Below are 16,646 nucleotides of genomic sequence, written 5' to 3'. Positions count from 1 at the left end.
GCCTCGACTTACGACGTGGGAACGTGTGTCTATAAAAATATTTGATATGTCAGTATTTTTCGGTTAAAGTCACTATTTTGGTTTTTCACTTGACTCATAATACACAAAGAGTAAAAGAAATCAGAAGGAATAATAATAATAATGGTTGTAGTTTCCAGTAAAGTTAACACTTGAAAATCACTGTAAATTAGCAGGTAAAGATACTGATTTAACTTAAATATTATGTAAAATCATTGTGAAATATATCTGTGATACTTTTATTTCGCTAAACTAATAACACTACATATTATTTTTACCGTAACCTTTCAAAGCAGCTTTTCAGTTCGCCCGAAATTTTAAACGACAAAAAATGAACAACCCAACAAAAAGTGACTGAGCATAAATTACAACACCTGCCAACATATTTGAGGGCGAAACGTTATAAACAATCAAATAATAAACCATTAGCGCAAACTGAAAGGTACTTTTCTACTTGGCGAGAACGCAAAGGGAAATAATTTCTGTAGTAAAAGTGGTAAAAAGACTTTATAATACGAAAGGGTCATTACACGGCTTTTGAGTGTCGGCACAGGTGGAAAAAACTACCTCGGAATGAGACGTAGGTAAGTCGACGACTGCCTATGCCACAGCCATAGCCAGAGAATAACAGCCAGCTAACCTCATAGACAAGTTTCCCCGTTACTAGCAGGGATGTTATGGATATCCGTAACCGTAACTTTCGGATATCCGAAATAAAAAAATATCCGTAACCGTAACCGAAACCGGTATAATATTATTCCTGTATCCGTAACCGTATCCATAACCGAAACTACATTTCCATAACATCTCTAGTTACTAGAATCGTTGAAAAAGTACAAAGTACTCAAATATCTCTTACGCAATAAATGCAAAATTGAAATCGAATTAAAAAATCAACAGACACTCATTGAAAATAAACATATTTTATGAAAAGCAACTGATAATTTTGTAACTAACTAGAATAAAAGTTATAGCTTTAAAAACAATATGGTTACAGAATTTGATATGGTAACAGTTGCTCTCGACTGAAAACTATTCTGCCAAGTGTTTTCTTTAACAGGTTAATTAAATTATTAACTCGTTAATCACCAAAATATCTATTGTCTTTCATAAAATGGACTGATTGGTATTACTTCTTAAAAATGTCTGTTCTTCTTATACTGTAACAAAGCTTAGGGTTATACAAATGAATGCTGCGGTGGCAAAGAATGCTCAATTGGGCATGCTCGCTACACTTGCAACCTGAACTGATTAACCACTAGCATTACAGTCTAGCAAACTTTAGAGCTTAAATGCTGACGCACGAATACGCAAAAAGGAGCGAAATTGAGTCAGTCATTAAGAACTTGCTGCTTAGTCAGGGTTAAATATTTGAGGATTTCTAAGTAATAAAGTCGAGAAGTCAATCAAATGAATGGATTATCTTTAAAGATTTTTATGAAGTAGGTAAGTAGTCAGTCGCTTTTTCAGTTGTATCAATCGCTTGAATATTTTTGAATGGAGTCAGGGGATTTAACTTCATACTGCTGGTATGCATAAGTTAGAATAGATTTAAGGTTGACCTCAGAGAGTTCTTGGCATTCCGGTCCGTCTAAACAAATGTGAATACTAGCTTTTGCCCGCGGCTTCACCCGCGTGAAATTTAGTTTGTCACAGATCGTCATAAATTATAGCCTATATGTTATTATGGGTTATAAACAATAATACTGTAAAGTTTCATCAAAATCCGTTCAGTAGTTTTTGCGTGAAAGAGTAACAAACATACATCCATCCAGAAATCCAAACTTTCGCATTTTATAATATTAGTAGAAGACTCGTTGTGCAGTCTGAAGAATAACACGCATTTCTATTTGTGTTTACTCACTCCTATTTCTATGTAAGCACAAATTTCTATGATGAGGGGCCATCCATAAAGTACGTCACACGAATTTCATGATTTTTTGACCCCTCCCCCGTCCTTGTCACAGGTGGTCACATTTCTGAGACCCCCCCCCTCCCTAGTGTGACGTCACATGTTTTGCAATTTCACATCGAAAAATTATTAATTAAACAAAAAAATAGCAACAAATAGAAACAATAAAATCACGCGCGAGGTACGGTGCGTTTAGCGGCATTATAGGCCAGTAGAATTAGATTTTAAATCTGAAATAATTCCTACAAAAGATTTTATTGATTTAATGGCTTCATTGGTTGCCCATTAAGACTCTCCTAGGTTTTCGACTTCGACGGAGTTGTGCTTAAGTGGTGGGGGTATTTTTTAGTTCAATGTACCTATATGTTACGGTCAAAGTGATAAATGTGAAAATTATGAATAATCGCCGGTTATTATGAATAATTACCGCATGATTTGGTAAATGTGATTAATATGAGGTCATTTATGTGTGTATAAAACTAAATAGGGCCACCCCCGCCGCACCTTAACCTATTTTACACTTTAAATCAAAACATTATGTTATAAGCATCATGGAAAAGTAATATTATGCAAGAAACATTCCAAACTCATTTTGCCAAATTATATTAATAATGATATCAAAACGTTCAAAAGTTTGGCTGTACACGAACACGTACACAAGATGTTGTTCTCTTTTATGAAATTTGTTAGTACTAAGGTTAAATTATTAAATAATCACTGTTAAATGTAATTAATTTATCACTTTCACCGCGACTGTCGGGAATTATTCATAATAACCGGTTATTATTAATAATTTTCAATTTATCACATTAACCATAACATATATTTCAAATTACGCGATTAGTAGGTACCTCTAGATATATTAGATTTTGAAATGTGATGTCACGAAACTTAGGACCCCTCCCACCCCTTGTCACACCATGTCACACTTTGTCGACCCCCTCCCCCCCTCTTTACGTGTGACGTACTTTATGGATGACCCCTGATACATACCTTCGATATCTGGCTGTCTTCTTTCAACCCTTATCAGCTACTTGCCTATATCTAAAGAAAAAATAGCTTAATTTGCAACTCGACAGACAGATACAATTATTGGAAGCGGAATCCTTTTAAATGCTATCTTAAAATAGTAAAAAGTTCTACAGCAGCTGCAGCTGTACAAAAATAGAGCCCTAAAAGGTGTCGATGGAGTAAAAGAAAATCAAACATTCAAGGAAAGTATTCCCGACTATTGCCTCGGGGTTTAAGTTCATTAGTACCCATAGATGTAATGTAAACATAAAGAGTAGACTCGCGGCATATTTCCAAATTCAACAGCATTCGTAACTATTATTACTTACCGTGACGTGAATCGAAGCAGTGAGTGAGTGTTCAGGACCCTAAGAGCTTCGCGGAAACGACGCTACAAGATCTGTAGCGTAGTATCTCGTTTGTAACACCATTTAATGCCCTCTATGAATGAAATGAATCAGAGATATTCATACATCCGATTAGAAGAAAATACTCGTAGTAGTTACTTATATTTCATAAACTTGCATTTGATTGAAAACGCTCCAACAACTTTATTAGCTCTTCGAATTGCCAAGTGGGCAGGCAACAAAGCTCGCAGAACCGACAACCTTTGTGAAGTTCTCAAGTGACGCTCACAGAAGGCCTCCCACCTGGAAGACTACGACCTAGTTAAGATTGCGGGATGCAAACGGAAGAGTAATTTGATGAATTGTTTTATTAGGAAGGCCTATGTCCTGGAATACACTTCTTAAAAGGAAATGATGACTTCAAAATGAGTGCCATGGATCTTCTGTGCGTTAATACCTTGTGTCTCAGTCCAGGTATAGGCTAAAGAGGGCACCTGCCGCTAACAACTTTAATTACGTCACCCATTTATTCCAGCCTGAAACAGGAGCTGCGGACAGGAACAGATCGGGCCGCTTTCAATATTTAACTGTGACATATGAGATATTTGAGTAATACGCCGCCTAACTAAGACACACCACAGTGACATATTGCATAGGTCTACTTAATGTGTGAGTAATGGCTGTTACAAGTCATGGTAAGCGAGGTGTCAAGTTAAACTATGCCTAAATAGAAACTGTTATGATTAATGAGGAGTAATGTAGGTTCACATGATAAAGTTTGGTTGCTAAAGTACATCTGTTACTTAATAAAAGTCTTTCTTATCCATTTTATTTATTTATACTAGTTTATTTTTACTAGCTGACCTAAAACACACTAGCGATTTTCAGCATAGTCGTACCGTGGCTGAAATGATGTTATGCCAATCTAGATTTGTGCCTCTTTTAAGGATGGAAGGGAGGCAAAGTCGAATTCGAATCTAAAATAGTAGTATTAGTAGGTAGGTACATTACCTACCTAAAATGCACTACCTTGACTTTACCTTTATACGCAAAGAACTTTTTCATATAAACCATCCAATATAAAAACGTTGACTGAAATTTTGACCAATTGTAATCGTACTCGTATACAGGGTGGAATTTTGTAATGGCACTTGGAGGATAATCTTTGAATGCAGTTCTATTTCTTTTCAAAAATAAAGGAATGTTTTCTTTGAGAATTTTTTTCTATCTACAATATTAAGAGTACTTTTCCTCCAGGTGGCATTACAAAATTCCAACCTGTATGTATATTTACAAATGCCAGTTTACAAAAGCCCTTAAAATTACAAAGATTTACTTTTAAACGTAAAACACACATTCAGCTTAATCGCACCGGTTCAGATCCCATTGAAGTTGAACAAAAGTAAACCCAAGATTACAGGGGAATTTATTAGGCAGCTATTTTAGTTGCTAACTAGAACGCGGCAAAAATGTAACTTTTAACTAATTGCTTGAATAAATTCCTGCCTTTGTTTTTATAAAAATACATTTTAATTTCATAATTTATGATTGTGGATTCATGTTAGCCCATAATTTATAATGGTAAGTTTAACATTAGTTATGTTGCCGTTTTATTAGATTAATAACAACATTATATGCTAAGATTTGTTTATGCCGACTGACAATTGTATTAGGCTGAGTTGCACCACCAAACTGAACACAAAATTTGTTTCTCAAACATCGATGTCCCAAAGTTGTTTCGTATACGCAGCATAACTAGGACTAACTCTAGGGCTGGGTTGCACCATCTTATTTTAACTTTAACAAACGTCAAAAATCTGTCAAACTCCATACAAAAAACACCGGTTATTTTCAAAGTTACGGTCAAAATTAGCTGGTGCAACTCGGCCTAAGACCTAAATATTAACAAAATCCAAACAAAACTAAATCCTAAACGCAATCAACCTGTAAAGCTTTAGTTCGGTCTTTTGTTCCCTAATGGGATTTAATACTAGAGCCCTGGTTTATTATCAAGTCCGCGTGAGCGGTTGACAGGGCAAGGGCCCAGCTCTGATTCATTTTGATTACGACCCGGATTATGCTAAGATCCGTGGGAGAGACCGGCTGATCGAATGGACCGATGGTGTTGTGTTTGTGTATTAAAAACTTCATACTGCGACTAAGGGTTAACAAGGTATTAAATTAAAAGTCATTTAGATTTTGCGATAAGCTTATTAAAAAGCTCTTTGAAGTGGCACTGCTTAAATGAAGCAGCGCAAATCCTTAGTATTATTTTGTTTTTATGGTTAATCCACCAATATCCACTATCCAATATGTTATACATTGAGTAATGGGTTACACCAACATTACGTTCTGCTGTACATAGGTATTGAAATTAAAATTATAGTGAAAACAGATATGAGAATCTCCTCCTTTTGTCGAAGTCGGTTAAAAAAGCTCCGATGCGATTCTGAAAAAAGCTTCCACTAATAGAGAGCCACATTATTGTCTAGGGGATGCTACGGCAACATACACAGGCCCCAAAGGAGTCTCGATAGCCTTTTTATGACGAACCGATATTCCGAGGTTAAAAGCCAATTACTGTAGAAAATACAGCAAAACAAATAAAACATTTTTAAAACATTTATTTATTTATTTATTTATTTATTTATTTACATACACACACATTTACTATTGTTACAGGCTAACCCAATATAATAGTAGTGCCAATCTTTTACCATGATTCAAATAATAATAATCAGATTACCTACATCATACATTTTCAGAATAAAATAAAAATAAAATATAATAAGCAAATTTCAAAATACATGTCCAAACACATTAAAATAATCAATTACAATATAATAATAATAATAATAGCATAATCAAATCCATTAAATAAATTAATTAGTAATCACTAGCGTAACATAATGTCCATAACGTTATCTTTGTAAACTCGCCCAGAGAACATGTAAACAAGTCCAGACCATTAAAAGAAATTGCATTTAACGTGCGTATCGCTCGTGTGAGTGGGGCTCTGCTGAGCAGTGCCGTGCGCGCCCGCGGCTCCACCAGCAGCGGCGGCCGGCGCCGCCGCTCCACATACCTCTCCGGAACGCAAAGACTCACCCTCCCCAGTATCTCTGCATTCCAGACCTTGCCTCGCAGTAGCTTGAAGATGTAGAATACGAATGCAAAATCCCTCCTAACCCTCAATTCGTTGTACCCTACCATACCCATGACAAATAGACTTGGATACATTAATGGATAAAACGGATATATCCCATATAATTTCAAATATAAATATCTTAAAAATTTATTTTGTATGCGTTCCACCATGAGACTATATTTACTCTCACTTGGAGCCCAGATCATTGCATTACACTCGAGATGGCTACTACGGAAATAAATACTACGGAAATAACTTTTACTAAAGTTTGATTAAATGTACGATAAAAAAACATAGTTGCTCCCGTTTACAGACCTCACCAGTATGCCTAGGATGCGCTCCACGATAAAATTTTATTCAGAAATTTTATCGATCGGACGATAAGCCCATACATTTGTCGTCTAAATCGTTGAAATGATTTTATCATTGCGCACATTCTAGCCCGGTTCCTGTTTCGAGCAATTAGAAACCAATTATAGGCCACTCAGGAACTGTCTCTCAAGCTTGTTGGCGTACATTATAGATGGTGCTAAGAGCCGTTCCCGCAATTCCGTGTACATTTTGAACTAAGATAGATGCTATGTACCTATGTCACGCGATGTATTTCAGTTTGTTTTAGAGTATGCGCACACCGTTGATTTTTAGTTGGCCGATAGTTGTGCCCGATTTTAATTTGTATGAAGAATCGTGTAATCGGCCAAATCGAATCGGCGTAGTGTCCGCACTCCCATACATGCCCATACTGATCAACAACTGCCTAACTAAACTATCGGCCGACAAAAAATCGACGGTGTGCACCTACTCTTATAGGTATTCTCCATTGCAGTTATCTTACTATGCTTAGTAAAAAATCTTACTTGGATGGACACAAAAATTAATATTTCCAACTTTTAACGAATTATTCGTTATAATTAAATTGTTTCACAGAGCGTCACACGTTTATTAAATGAAAGTCCTGGTCTTCAAATTATCAGTGGTTTCCATTACGATGTTAATCATCGAAGTGTAGGCAAGTAGGCACGTAAGAAAACAAAAAAAAAATTTTTTAAAATTATTTAATAACAATCACACGTTACAGATCAGGTAGGGTTCATTAGATCATTTTACTTATATGGCCAAGATCCAGGAGACGAATGAGGTGACGCGAGCGTACGCCGCAGGTAATCCAGCTTGGCAACCGGCAGCAGCACCGAAGGAAGTCACACCGACCTAGAAAGAAGAACGAGTTTGTAAAGAAAGTCACCCTGACTTGATCCACATACCAAGTACATGGGATGATTGTAAAAGAATTTATGTGTTACGCTAAAGTAAGTACCTATCATTTTTTAAGCTCTCCGTTAAGAACGTGTTTAAGAAGGCGTAAGAAGGAATATTTGAAAAGTTTTTTTTAATCCTCGGAGAAATGTTTTTTTAAATCACAAGTGCGTGCGAACTTTTGTTCTCTGCATTAAAATTATTGAAAGCTCTCTTATTTTGAGACAACAATAAGCTGTTCCTGTAAATTTTTATTTCTGTATCATTTCCATACTGTTTTTTGCACAGATAGTATAAAAAAACTTACCAAGACCCTAGAGTTGCCAACTTCCACAGCGAGAGGACCGCCAGAGTCTCCCTGGCACGTGCCCAGACCACCAGAACCGTTGGTGCAGATGGTGCTACTGAAGATGAAGGGTCCGAAGACTGAGGCGCACGCCTGGTTGGTGATGATCGGCAGTCTCACCCAGCTCACGAGTTGGTTGTTCGGGATGTTAGCACCTAGTTTAATGATATAATATGTCATCAAATGGAAGACTTTTTTTTGCAAACAAAATAATAACTAATTTGACCTAAATCGAACGAATTTTTTCTACCGATGATAAGCCGTATTTATCCAGTAAACTTGTGAATAACTAGAATGTACAAAATTATGTTTGTCAAAGTGTTTATAATTACCATCAGAAGTGCGTCCGAATCCAGAAGCAATTCCGACCTGGCCTACGAAGTTGTTATTTAGCTGAGATCCGCTGGGCAGAGAGATGGGCTGGATCACATCTGAAATAGAGATAAAATTTAGTAGAGTCGGAAATTATCTAAAAGTAATTACAAAATCGTCAATACACAATAATAAATAAAATATGCCTAATACTTAACTTAGTCAAAGTGCAATCATAATGAAAATGTTTAATTGACTTTATTATTTATTTAATGACTTATTACAACAATACACAATTTTGTATGCTGAGAGAGTGAAACTAAAAATAAAAAGATGAAGTTAAAGTGATCTTCATAGCCTGTGAGCAGAACAGAGCATTGACGTGGGGGTTGTTAATGTGAGACTTCTGTCCAACACCCCATAGGAACACTTTGCGCGGACTTTGACTGCACGGATGACGCAATGACAGGAGCATTCATAGTGAACGCATTAAATTTTCCATAGGTAAATATTGTGGAAATACAGCCTACCTACATTCTGAACATTAAGTCGCGTTGTTTAGCGGTAATTTGGAATACTTGCATTCTTTTTGTGAACTAGCTGACCCGGCGAACTCTGTTCCGCCTTACAGGCAATAAATAAGCCATCGCAATTTTCAACCGACTTCAAAAAAGGAGGAGGTTCTCAATTCGACCCGTATGTTTTTTTTTTTTCTATGTTTGTTACGCGATAACTCCGCCAATTATGAACCGATTTGAACAAATCTTTTTTCGGCGTATAGGTAATACCTCAAGGGTGGTCCCATTTAAATTTAATAATAGAAAAAACAACCCCCAAGGGTGGAAAATTGGGGATGAACTTTTTTATACGCAATATCTCCGCCGATTATTAATCAATTTGAACGATTAATTTTTTGTTGAATAGGTATTATCAAAAGGGTGGTTTCATGCGAATTTGAAGAAAATATTTCACCCCCAAGGGTGGAAAATTGGGGATGAACTTTTTTATACGCAATATTTTTAATTTTTAGTTTTTTTTTGTGTTCACGCATTTGAAGTCGGTTTTATTTTTTTTAAAAGTTGATTATTCCTTATTTGCTCACCGTTTAGACCTACCCTGGACTACAACAAACATTTTAAAACCAAAATCAGCTCAATCGGCCCAGCCGTTCTCGAGTTTTAATCAGACTAACGAACAGCAATTCATTTTTATTTATACACTAGCTGACCCGGCGAACTTTGTTCCGCCTTAATGGCAATAAATAAGCAGACTTTTTTTTTTAATTTCGAACGGGATAAAAAGTCCTTCTCCTGGTTCTAAACTACCTCCCTGACAATTTTCAGCTAAATCGGTTCAGCCGTTCTTGAGTTATAAGTGGTGTAACTAACACGACTTTCTTTTATATATATAGATATAGAAGATAGATATAGATTTATGTCTAATTAGGCACTTAAGTAAGATAATACTTACTGGTGAAAGTAACAGCGTTAATCCTAATGACGGCAACGTCATTAGCAACGGTTGACGGGTTCCACTGAGGGTGCATGACAATGTTAGAGGTGGTCTGACGTACACCACCGCTGAAGATAGTGTTGGAGCCGAGCACGACGGTGTGGGACTGAGCGGTGACGCTACCGTCATGGTGGCAGTGGGCAGCGGTGATCACACGGGTGTTTGTGATCAAGCTGCCTCCGCACACAGAAGTCAGGATCCATAGGATTTGGATGACTAGACCAACCTATGGAAGAAGTAAAGTTAAAAACATATTGACACCATATTTACAGCATGGCACTGCAACTATTCCATCATGGACTTGCAAGTTTTCCCTTGAATAGCTAAATTAATTAACAATAATAATAGAAGAGACTGAACTGTCTCAAAATAATTTATTTTCGTAATAAAAGATTACAAGGTCACAAGGTTTTTTTTTTTTTTAATGTGATAGGAGGCAAACGATAATTAGTAGGACCATGGATAGTTAGATAATTCTTAATTCGGTTACAATTTCAGTAAGTAAGTTTTATTGATTTGCCAAATCGCCAGTACAGCTGTACAGCTTGAAAGTTTTTCTCAATGAACGAAGAAAAGACCAAAGCACTAATGACTACTTACTTGGTAAGGTACTTGGGAGATGTCAACATTGGATCCACCAACGATTCTGAGATCGACACCAGCCTTGGCCGCATCTTCCTCAGTCCTTCTGATCTTAGCTGCCTCAGGAATGCCAATCCTCTGATGGTAGTTAAATGGCCCCTCAGCATAAGAAGCCGCGATGGCCAAGACCAGAACCACTGACCCAAGAAGTACCTTCATGTTGTTAGTGTTAATGAACGCTAAATAGATAGTTTCAAATTGTTTGTATTTTATAGTATTTTATTAATCCTTATAATCTTATCTATTAGAGGAGGTGTGGGAAATTGGCACACTGATGACAAACTATTATTATAAAATAATATGATACTAAGAAATTACATGTTTGTCTTATTACTGTCTGTTATGTTTTCAAGACTAAATTGCTGAACGCATTTTATTGAACTTAAGTAGTTTGGATGCGGTCGGTGCAGGACCGATCTTTGTGGAAATCCTTGGTCCCGAGGCCTTTGTTCAGCAGTGTACGTCATTCGACTGAAACGAACGAACGAACGCAGAAGTTTGAGAAAAAAGGACATGAAATAAAATAAACTTTTTTCTTTATTTCTATCGTAATGAATGAAAACTTTTTTTAGACAATTAAAATATAGGTAATTATCTAAGTATGAAGATTCTTGAAAATAAGTAAGTCGCTTAGGTCAAAAACATGTTGCTCAATGCGTGCGTATTATGTGTGCGTATATTATTTCTATTGTGACAATTAGGCCGCGTATACTCTAATTTCTTGGGTACCTACGTTTGGGTTTTTCCAGATCTATGTTTCCGTTTAAATGTCTAGTCATTAATCGGCTTAAAAGTAATTATGATATCAGTCCAATTGCTGAACTTAATAATTAGGTGCTTCAATATAATATAATGTATTATTTATTATGATGGGGTAAATCAATTTGCATTCAGTGCATTGAGTGCGTTTCAAAAATATTCTATTTTATTGTTATAAGGGCAGAAAACTTTGATATATGTGGTTCTTTAAAAACTAAAGAATATTCATTCACCGAAACAAGGTAATACTTAATACAATAAAGTTAAATTAACCATATTTTGTAGGTTTTTATGAAAAAAATAATTTTTAATTATCTTTTTTTTTTAATCCACAAGAAACCTTACTGTTTAGTCGAAATACATAATTATTAACGGTTAAACAAACTTACCTGAAGTGAAGTTTGACTGTAATTATACGAGACGTTACATCCTCGAGATTTATATGGTATTACAATGTAGTTTCACTTCTATATGTACTAGGCATCACACACAAATATTCAGAGCTAAAAAAAAATAACAAGTTCCTTAGTAGCCGGCGCCATCTGTCGTCGCTGCGCAGGGGCGTTCGGCCCGCTCAGATGTCATTTATTTCAGAGAGTTTTTTACTTATTTCATTTAGATAAAGGGCAGGTCGATTAAACCTAGGGTTGGGTGGGTTATAAATCTCTTCGGATGTAACGTCTCGTATAATTACAGTCAAACTTCACTTCAGGTAAGTTTGTTTAACCGTTAATTATACTTACGACGTTACATCCTCGAGATTTATATGGTATTACAATGTAGATGTTCAGCGCGATGAAATAAGTAAATACATTATTATGTCTTCTCGAAACTAATTTATTAACAAAATATGGAAACGAAAATATAAATCACAGCTTATACATTTTCTCTTAATATATAATATTGCGATTGCAATTTAATTAAATACCACATTGGCAAAATCAGTGGCAGAATCTGTCGCTATAGGGCGATTATAAAATTTGGCGAAAATCAATGAATTACCCGTCCACCCCGCAGCTCGTTTTATGCTGTCAATTGAAGCGCCTTTTCGACTAGCGGCGGACGTGGATGCATGTCGCGTACTATGCGCGCCAAATATACTGGTATCCACGCCGCTATCTGAGAGGACATTTTTAATCCATCGACCTATGGTCGATGAGCTGGCGTTGTGGTAAGGTTTTTTAATTGTCAAGATCAACTTATTAGTATGCGTAAGTTCCCTATATTCTTTAGTGGCGTTTATGTAAGCCACTATAGTTGATCCCGGGCATATTTCGGGTCTTTGTTGAAAAAAGGGTATGACGAGTGGGTGAATTGTACGGTTTGGTGCAGAGGTCTTGGTTAGGTTATCGATCAAAATTTCTATTTTTGATTCTAACGTTCTGACGTTTGATAGTTCAATTAATGATAACGTCTGGGTCCGTTGTGCTGTTGACAATGAGAGCAGAGTTACCAATTTTTTTGTAAGAATTTCGAGGTTTTGCCTTTCATTAGGAAAGAATTGTGAAAGGTGGTTCAAAACTATGTTCGGGTCCCAGGTTGATTCGTATTTGGGAAAACATGGTTTTGTTCTGTATACTCCTTTAATAAATCGCAGTATCCTGTCATCTTGTGAGAACTGTTTGCCCAGGATGACAGCGAGAGCAGAGCGTGTGGTATTTAAGGTGGAATAATTCGAGCCGGAATCATATAGTTCAGTGAAAAATTCTAGAATTTTTGGTATGTTACTGCAAAACAAGTCTAATTTGTGGTCTTTACAAAATTTCCACCACTTTTTGTAGGCGCAGTTATACTGTTTGAGTGAACTCGGAGCTAAAGATGATATCATTATTTCCGAGGTTCTTGTGGATAATGATTGTCTTGAGAATGCACGCTTGATAATACTGACGACACCAGGGTAAGTTGTTGCCATAATGGGTGAGGGGTCCTGAAAGGCGATAAGAGAAGGTCAGGACTGGGTTGTAGGTAAATCATATTACTACATGATAACGACGTGAACAGTGGATACCACGGTTGACTCGGCCAATATGGTACTACCATGATACCGACGGCATTGTCGTTTACAATTTTCCGGAGACACTTTAGTATGAGGGAAAAGGGGGGGAAAGCATAAAAAAAGTATGTTTTCCAGTCCACAGTAAATGCATCAATGTCGAATGCTCGGGGGTCTCGTTTCCAGGAAACGTAATGCTGACATTTGGCATTTTGGTATGTAGCAAACAAGTCTATTTGTGGTCTACCGAAGGTACCTACGATGGTGTCAAAAGCCGTGGGCGCTAGGCTCCACTCAATGTCAATATTATACCGTCTGGATTCAAAATCAGCTTCTACATTGTCCTTAGATTTTATATAGGAGGCTACCACAAATAGATGTCTTGCTTCACACCACTGCCATAATTCTTTAGTTATTTTGTGTAAATGAGGGTATTGAATACCCCCCTGTTTGTTGATATATGCAATAGCCGTAGTATTGTCGATCCTCAACAGTATTTCCCTACTCCTTAGATTTTTTGCAAAGCATTTTAAGCCTATGAATGCTGCTTTCAGCTCTAGCAGGTTTATGTGGTCACCTGCCTCGTTTGTACCCCACAGGCCATTAGTACGCTCGCCATTACAATAAATACCCCAGCCAGTTAATGATGCATCGGAAAATATCTCTATAGCAAATTTATTACTCCGAATAGGGTTCTGTGAAGTCATTATATGATTAACCCACCAGGACAAGTCAGGTCTTAGATTAGCAGACACTGGCATAACTTGTTCGTAGTCATCATCATTTACTTGCAGGGCTAAGAACTTCTCTCTTTCAAGTTCTTTCGTATAGAGCCATCCGTATGATATGCCTGGACAGGCAGAACAGAGTGATCCAAGAAAGCTGGCAAAATCTCTTATAGTAATAGATTTTTGTTTTAGAATATGCTTAACTTTTTTTAACATTTTTAATTTTTTAGTGGAAGGTAATTGCAACACCATGTTTTGAGAGTCTAACTCGAAACCTAAGAAAGTTTGCAATTGAGTTGGCGTCAGATTACTCTTTTTTACGTTAATTATGAAACCGAGACTTTCAAGTAAATCTACGGTCTGTGTAGCACAATCGAGGCATTTATTGACCGATCTATCAATTATTAGGATATCATCCAGGTATATGACGATTAAGAAACCCTTGTTTCTAAGAACTGATACTACGGGTTTCATCAGTTTTGTGAAGATTAAAGGTGCTAGGGACAGACCAAATGGGAGACATTGAAATTCATATGTCTGTCCTTGAAATTTGAACCGTAAAAATTTTTTACTAAGTTCATGAGCTGGTACCAAAAAGTATGCGTCCTGAAGGTCAATTGTGGCCATAAAGTCATTTTTAGTAAGTAGTTTTGTGGCTGTTCTTATATCTTCCATTTTGAAATGGTAAGGATCAATAAACTTATTGAGTTCCTTGAGATTTAGGATAAATCTAAATGTACCGTCACTTTTTGGAGTTAAAAATATTCGTGATAAGAATTGACCAGGTACGTCCTTACATTTTATTACCGCTCCCGAACTTAGTAATCGAGAAATAGCCAAGAGCATATTATCTGATTCGGAAGCAGTTAGATTACTGTTATCAGGTTGAAAAGATTGGTGAGGCACGTCATTAAATGGTATTTTGAAGCCACTAACATAACCGAGTACAACGGGATCTTTTGTTATATGTTTCCAGGTATCTAAGAAGTGGCGTAGCCGGCCTGCATGGAATACCTTATTTAGGTCCTGCGAGTGCGTGAGTTCGCTTTCGCTGCGGGAGCTGCTCGCGCTGATGTTGGCTGTCTGCGTGACGTCTGTGATTGATGTGGTTGATATGGTTGGTAACGGTTCTTTGGCCCACCCTGTCTGGGTGCCTTTGCTGGTGCTTGGTTCCGGGGTGGGCCTCGCCAGTTTCCCTGGGGGCCATTAGTAGGGCGAGGATGATTATCCACTCGCTTAATCTGAAACCCTGATCTTTCAGCGGCCTTAGCTGCTTTAATTTTATCACCTAAGGCAGTACCGAATAAAAACTCGTCTCTTTTCACATCTGCAACCATGCCATAGAATTTTTTATCAAGTGATGTAGTAACTAGCTTTCTTCTAGTTTTGGTGTCCTCATAGTGGAGATCGAGCAGTATCTGACTAACTTCCGACAGTTTTTTTAGGATACTGACTTTATCTAAATCTGTCGAGATAATATCTGTAGCCAAGGTTGTTAAACCCGCTATTCCGAGTCCAAGATAATTTTGAGCTTTTTCTAAAAGCTTGTCCCTATTCCGGACGGTGTCACTAAGAACAGCAGATATTTCTTGATTAAGCTTAGGAGCTTTCGCTAGTTTAAAGTTTTCGGGTATTGGAATTTTCTGCAAAATGGCCTCTTTTGCTTCTTTTGTCATTCCCTCGACGATAATCCTACCCCAGCGTTTGGAGATTTCTTCACTGATGGCTGGACCAAGTGTTTCATCTTTGCTTTGGTAGTCACCAAGTGCTTCAATTATTTCTGAAGGAAGCTCCTCGGGAATTTTGGCAGTTTCTGAGCTTGTGCCGGCTAATGGGTCATTAGAAGTCGGTTTTTCACTTATATTAGTGACTATCACCTCAGACCTTACGGAACAAGGTTCTGGTGACGATTCTGATCTTGAAGAGTCGATGAGAACACTTTGTGAGTCACGCGGTGGAGTTTGTTTGTCACGATAGTTTTCTGAAAAAATCAGAAAAGACATCGAAAATGTTCAACCGTCAATATAACCGTAATAATCTATGATCTACGGGAATCGTTGTTTTTTGCCATAGGTTATAATCACGTTACAACACGAGGCTATATTAAGTTATCAGCTATGATCGCGTCATAGAGAATAATATGGGTGGAATATTGTTTAGTTATCAGCCATGATCACGTCATGGAGTATAACGTTTGGTAACATTCGTCATCAGCCGTGATCTCGTCACGGAGAATGCGATGTAGGTATTATTAGCATGAGAATAATTATTTTGTAATTAATTTACGTAGTCAACTGTACCTACCCCAAAGATGCGGGTAGAGGAAAAAAAATACACATTCTTTGGAATGCTATTATTATATTCCTTTGTAATTGATACGCGGCAAGAAAAAAAAAAAAACATAACGTCGAGTCTTCACTTTGATATAAACATGTATAACTATACATACGTTTCGGTTCAACACTTTTCTTGGCAAAAAAGAAACGGTTACTAACCTTCATATTCAGTCGATGACGAACGTCGAAGACGTTTTTCCAGACGTCTTATTTTACGCCTTATCCGGGAATTACTTCGCTTCCTTTTTCCCATGATTATGGAATGCACAATTTAAATTTTTTATTGTAACGAAGTGGCGATGCCCGCACACACACAATGAATGACATC

At 37.0% G+C, this 16,646-nt stretch overlaps 2 protein-coding genes across 2 annotated transcripts; both read right to left on the bottom strand.

The window, feature by feature from the left end:
• Positions 1-7,472: 7,472 nt before the first annotated feature.
• Positions 7,473-10,695, bottom strand: LOC135078061 (collagenase-like). The gene is made up of 5 exons (XM_063972623.1): positions 10,461-10,695; positions 9,819-10,086; positions 8,369-8,467; positions 7,998-8,191; positions 7,473-7,645 (listed from the first exon to the last, which is right to left on the bottom strand). The coding sequence occupies exons 1-5, from the start codon at positions 10,659-10,661 to the stop codon at positions 7,544-7,546; spliced, it is 864 nt and encodes a 287-aa protein (XP_063828693.1). The 5' UTR covers positions 10,662-10,695; the 3' UTR covers positions 7,473-7,543.
• Positions 10,696-12,177: 1,482 nt separating this feature from the next.
• LOC135078310 (uncharacterized) lies at positions 12,178-15,734 on the bottom strand. Its single transcript, XM_063972909.1, has 2 exons — positions 14,997-15,734; positions 12,178-13,188 (listed from the first exon to the last, which is right to left on the bottom strand). Exon 2 carries the CDS (start codon positions 13,171-13,173, stop codon positions 12,178-12,180), a length of 996 nt encoding a protein of 331 aa, XP_063828979.1. The 5' UTR covers positions 13,174-13,188; positions 14,997-15,734.
• Between the last annotated feature and the right edge of the window lie 912 nt (positions 15,735-16,646).

This window comes from Ostrinia nubilalis, chromosome 14 (genome assembly GCF_963855985.1).
Source record: "Ostrinia nubilalis chromosome 14, ilOstNubi1.1, whole genome shotgun sequence".
NCBI lineage: Eukaryota > Metazoa > Arthropoda > Insecta > Lepidoptera > Crambidae > Ostrinia > Ostrinia nubilalis.
The sequence above is the reverse complement of the archived record's forward strand: the minus strand, read 5'-3'. Positions and strand labels throughout refer to the sequence as shown.

Excerpts from the sequence above, each read along its gene's own strand:
- LOC135078310 (XM_063972909.1), bottom strand. The coding sequence starts at position 13,173 with ATGGCAACAACTTACCCTGGTGTCGTCAGTATTATCAAGCGTGCATTC.
- LOC135078061 (XM_063972623.1), bottom strand. The coding sequence starts at position 10,661 with ATGAAGGTACTTCTTGGGTCAGTGGTTCTGGTCTTGGCCATCGCGGCT. Across the intron at positions 10,087-10,460 it reads TCTCCCAAGTACCTTACCAA|GTTGGTCTAGTCATCCAAAT; the intron begins GTAAGTAGTCAT and ends CTTCTTCCATAG. Across the intron at positions 8,192-8,368 it reads ATTCGGACGCACTTCTGATG|GTGCTAACATCCCGAACAAC; the intron begins GTAATTATAAAC and ends TCATTAAACTAG.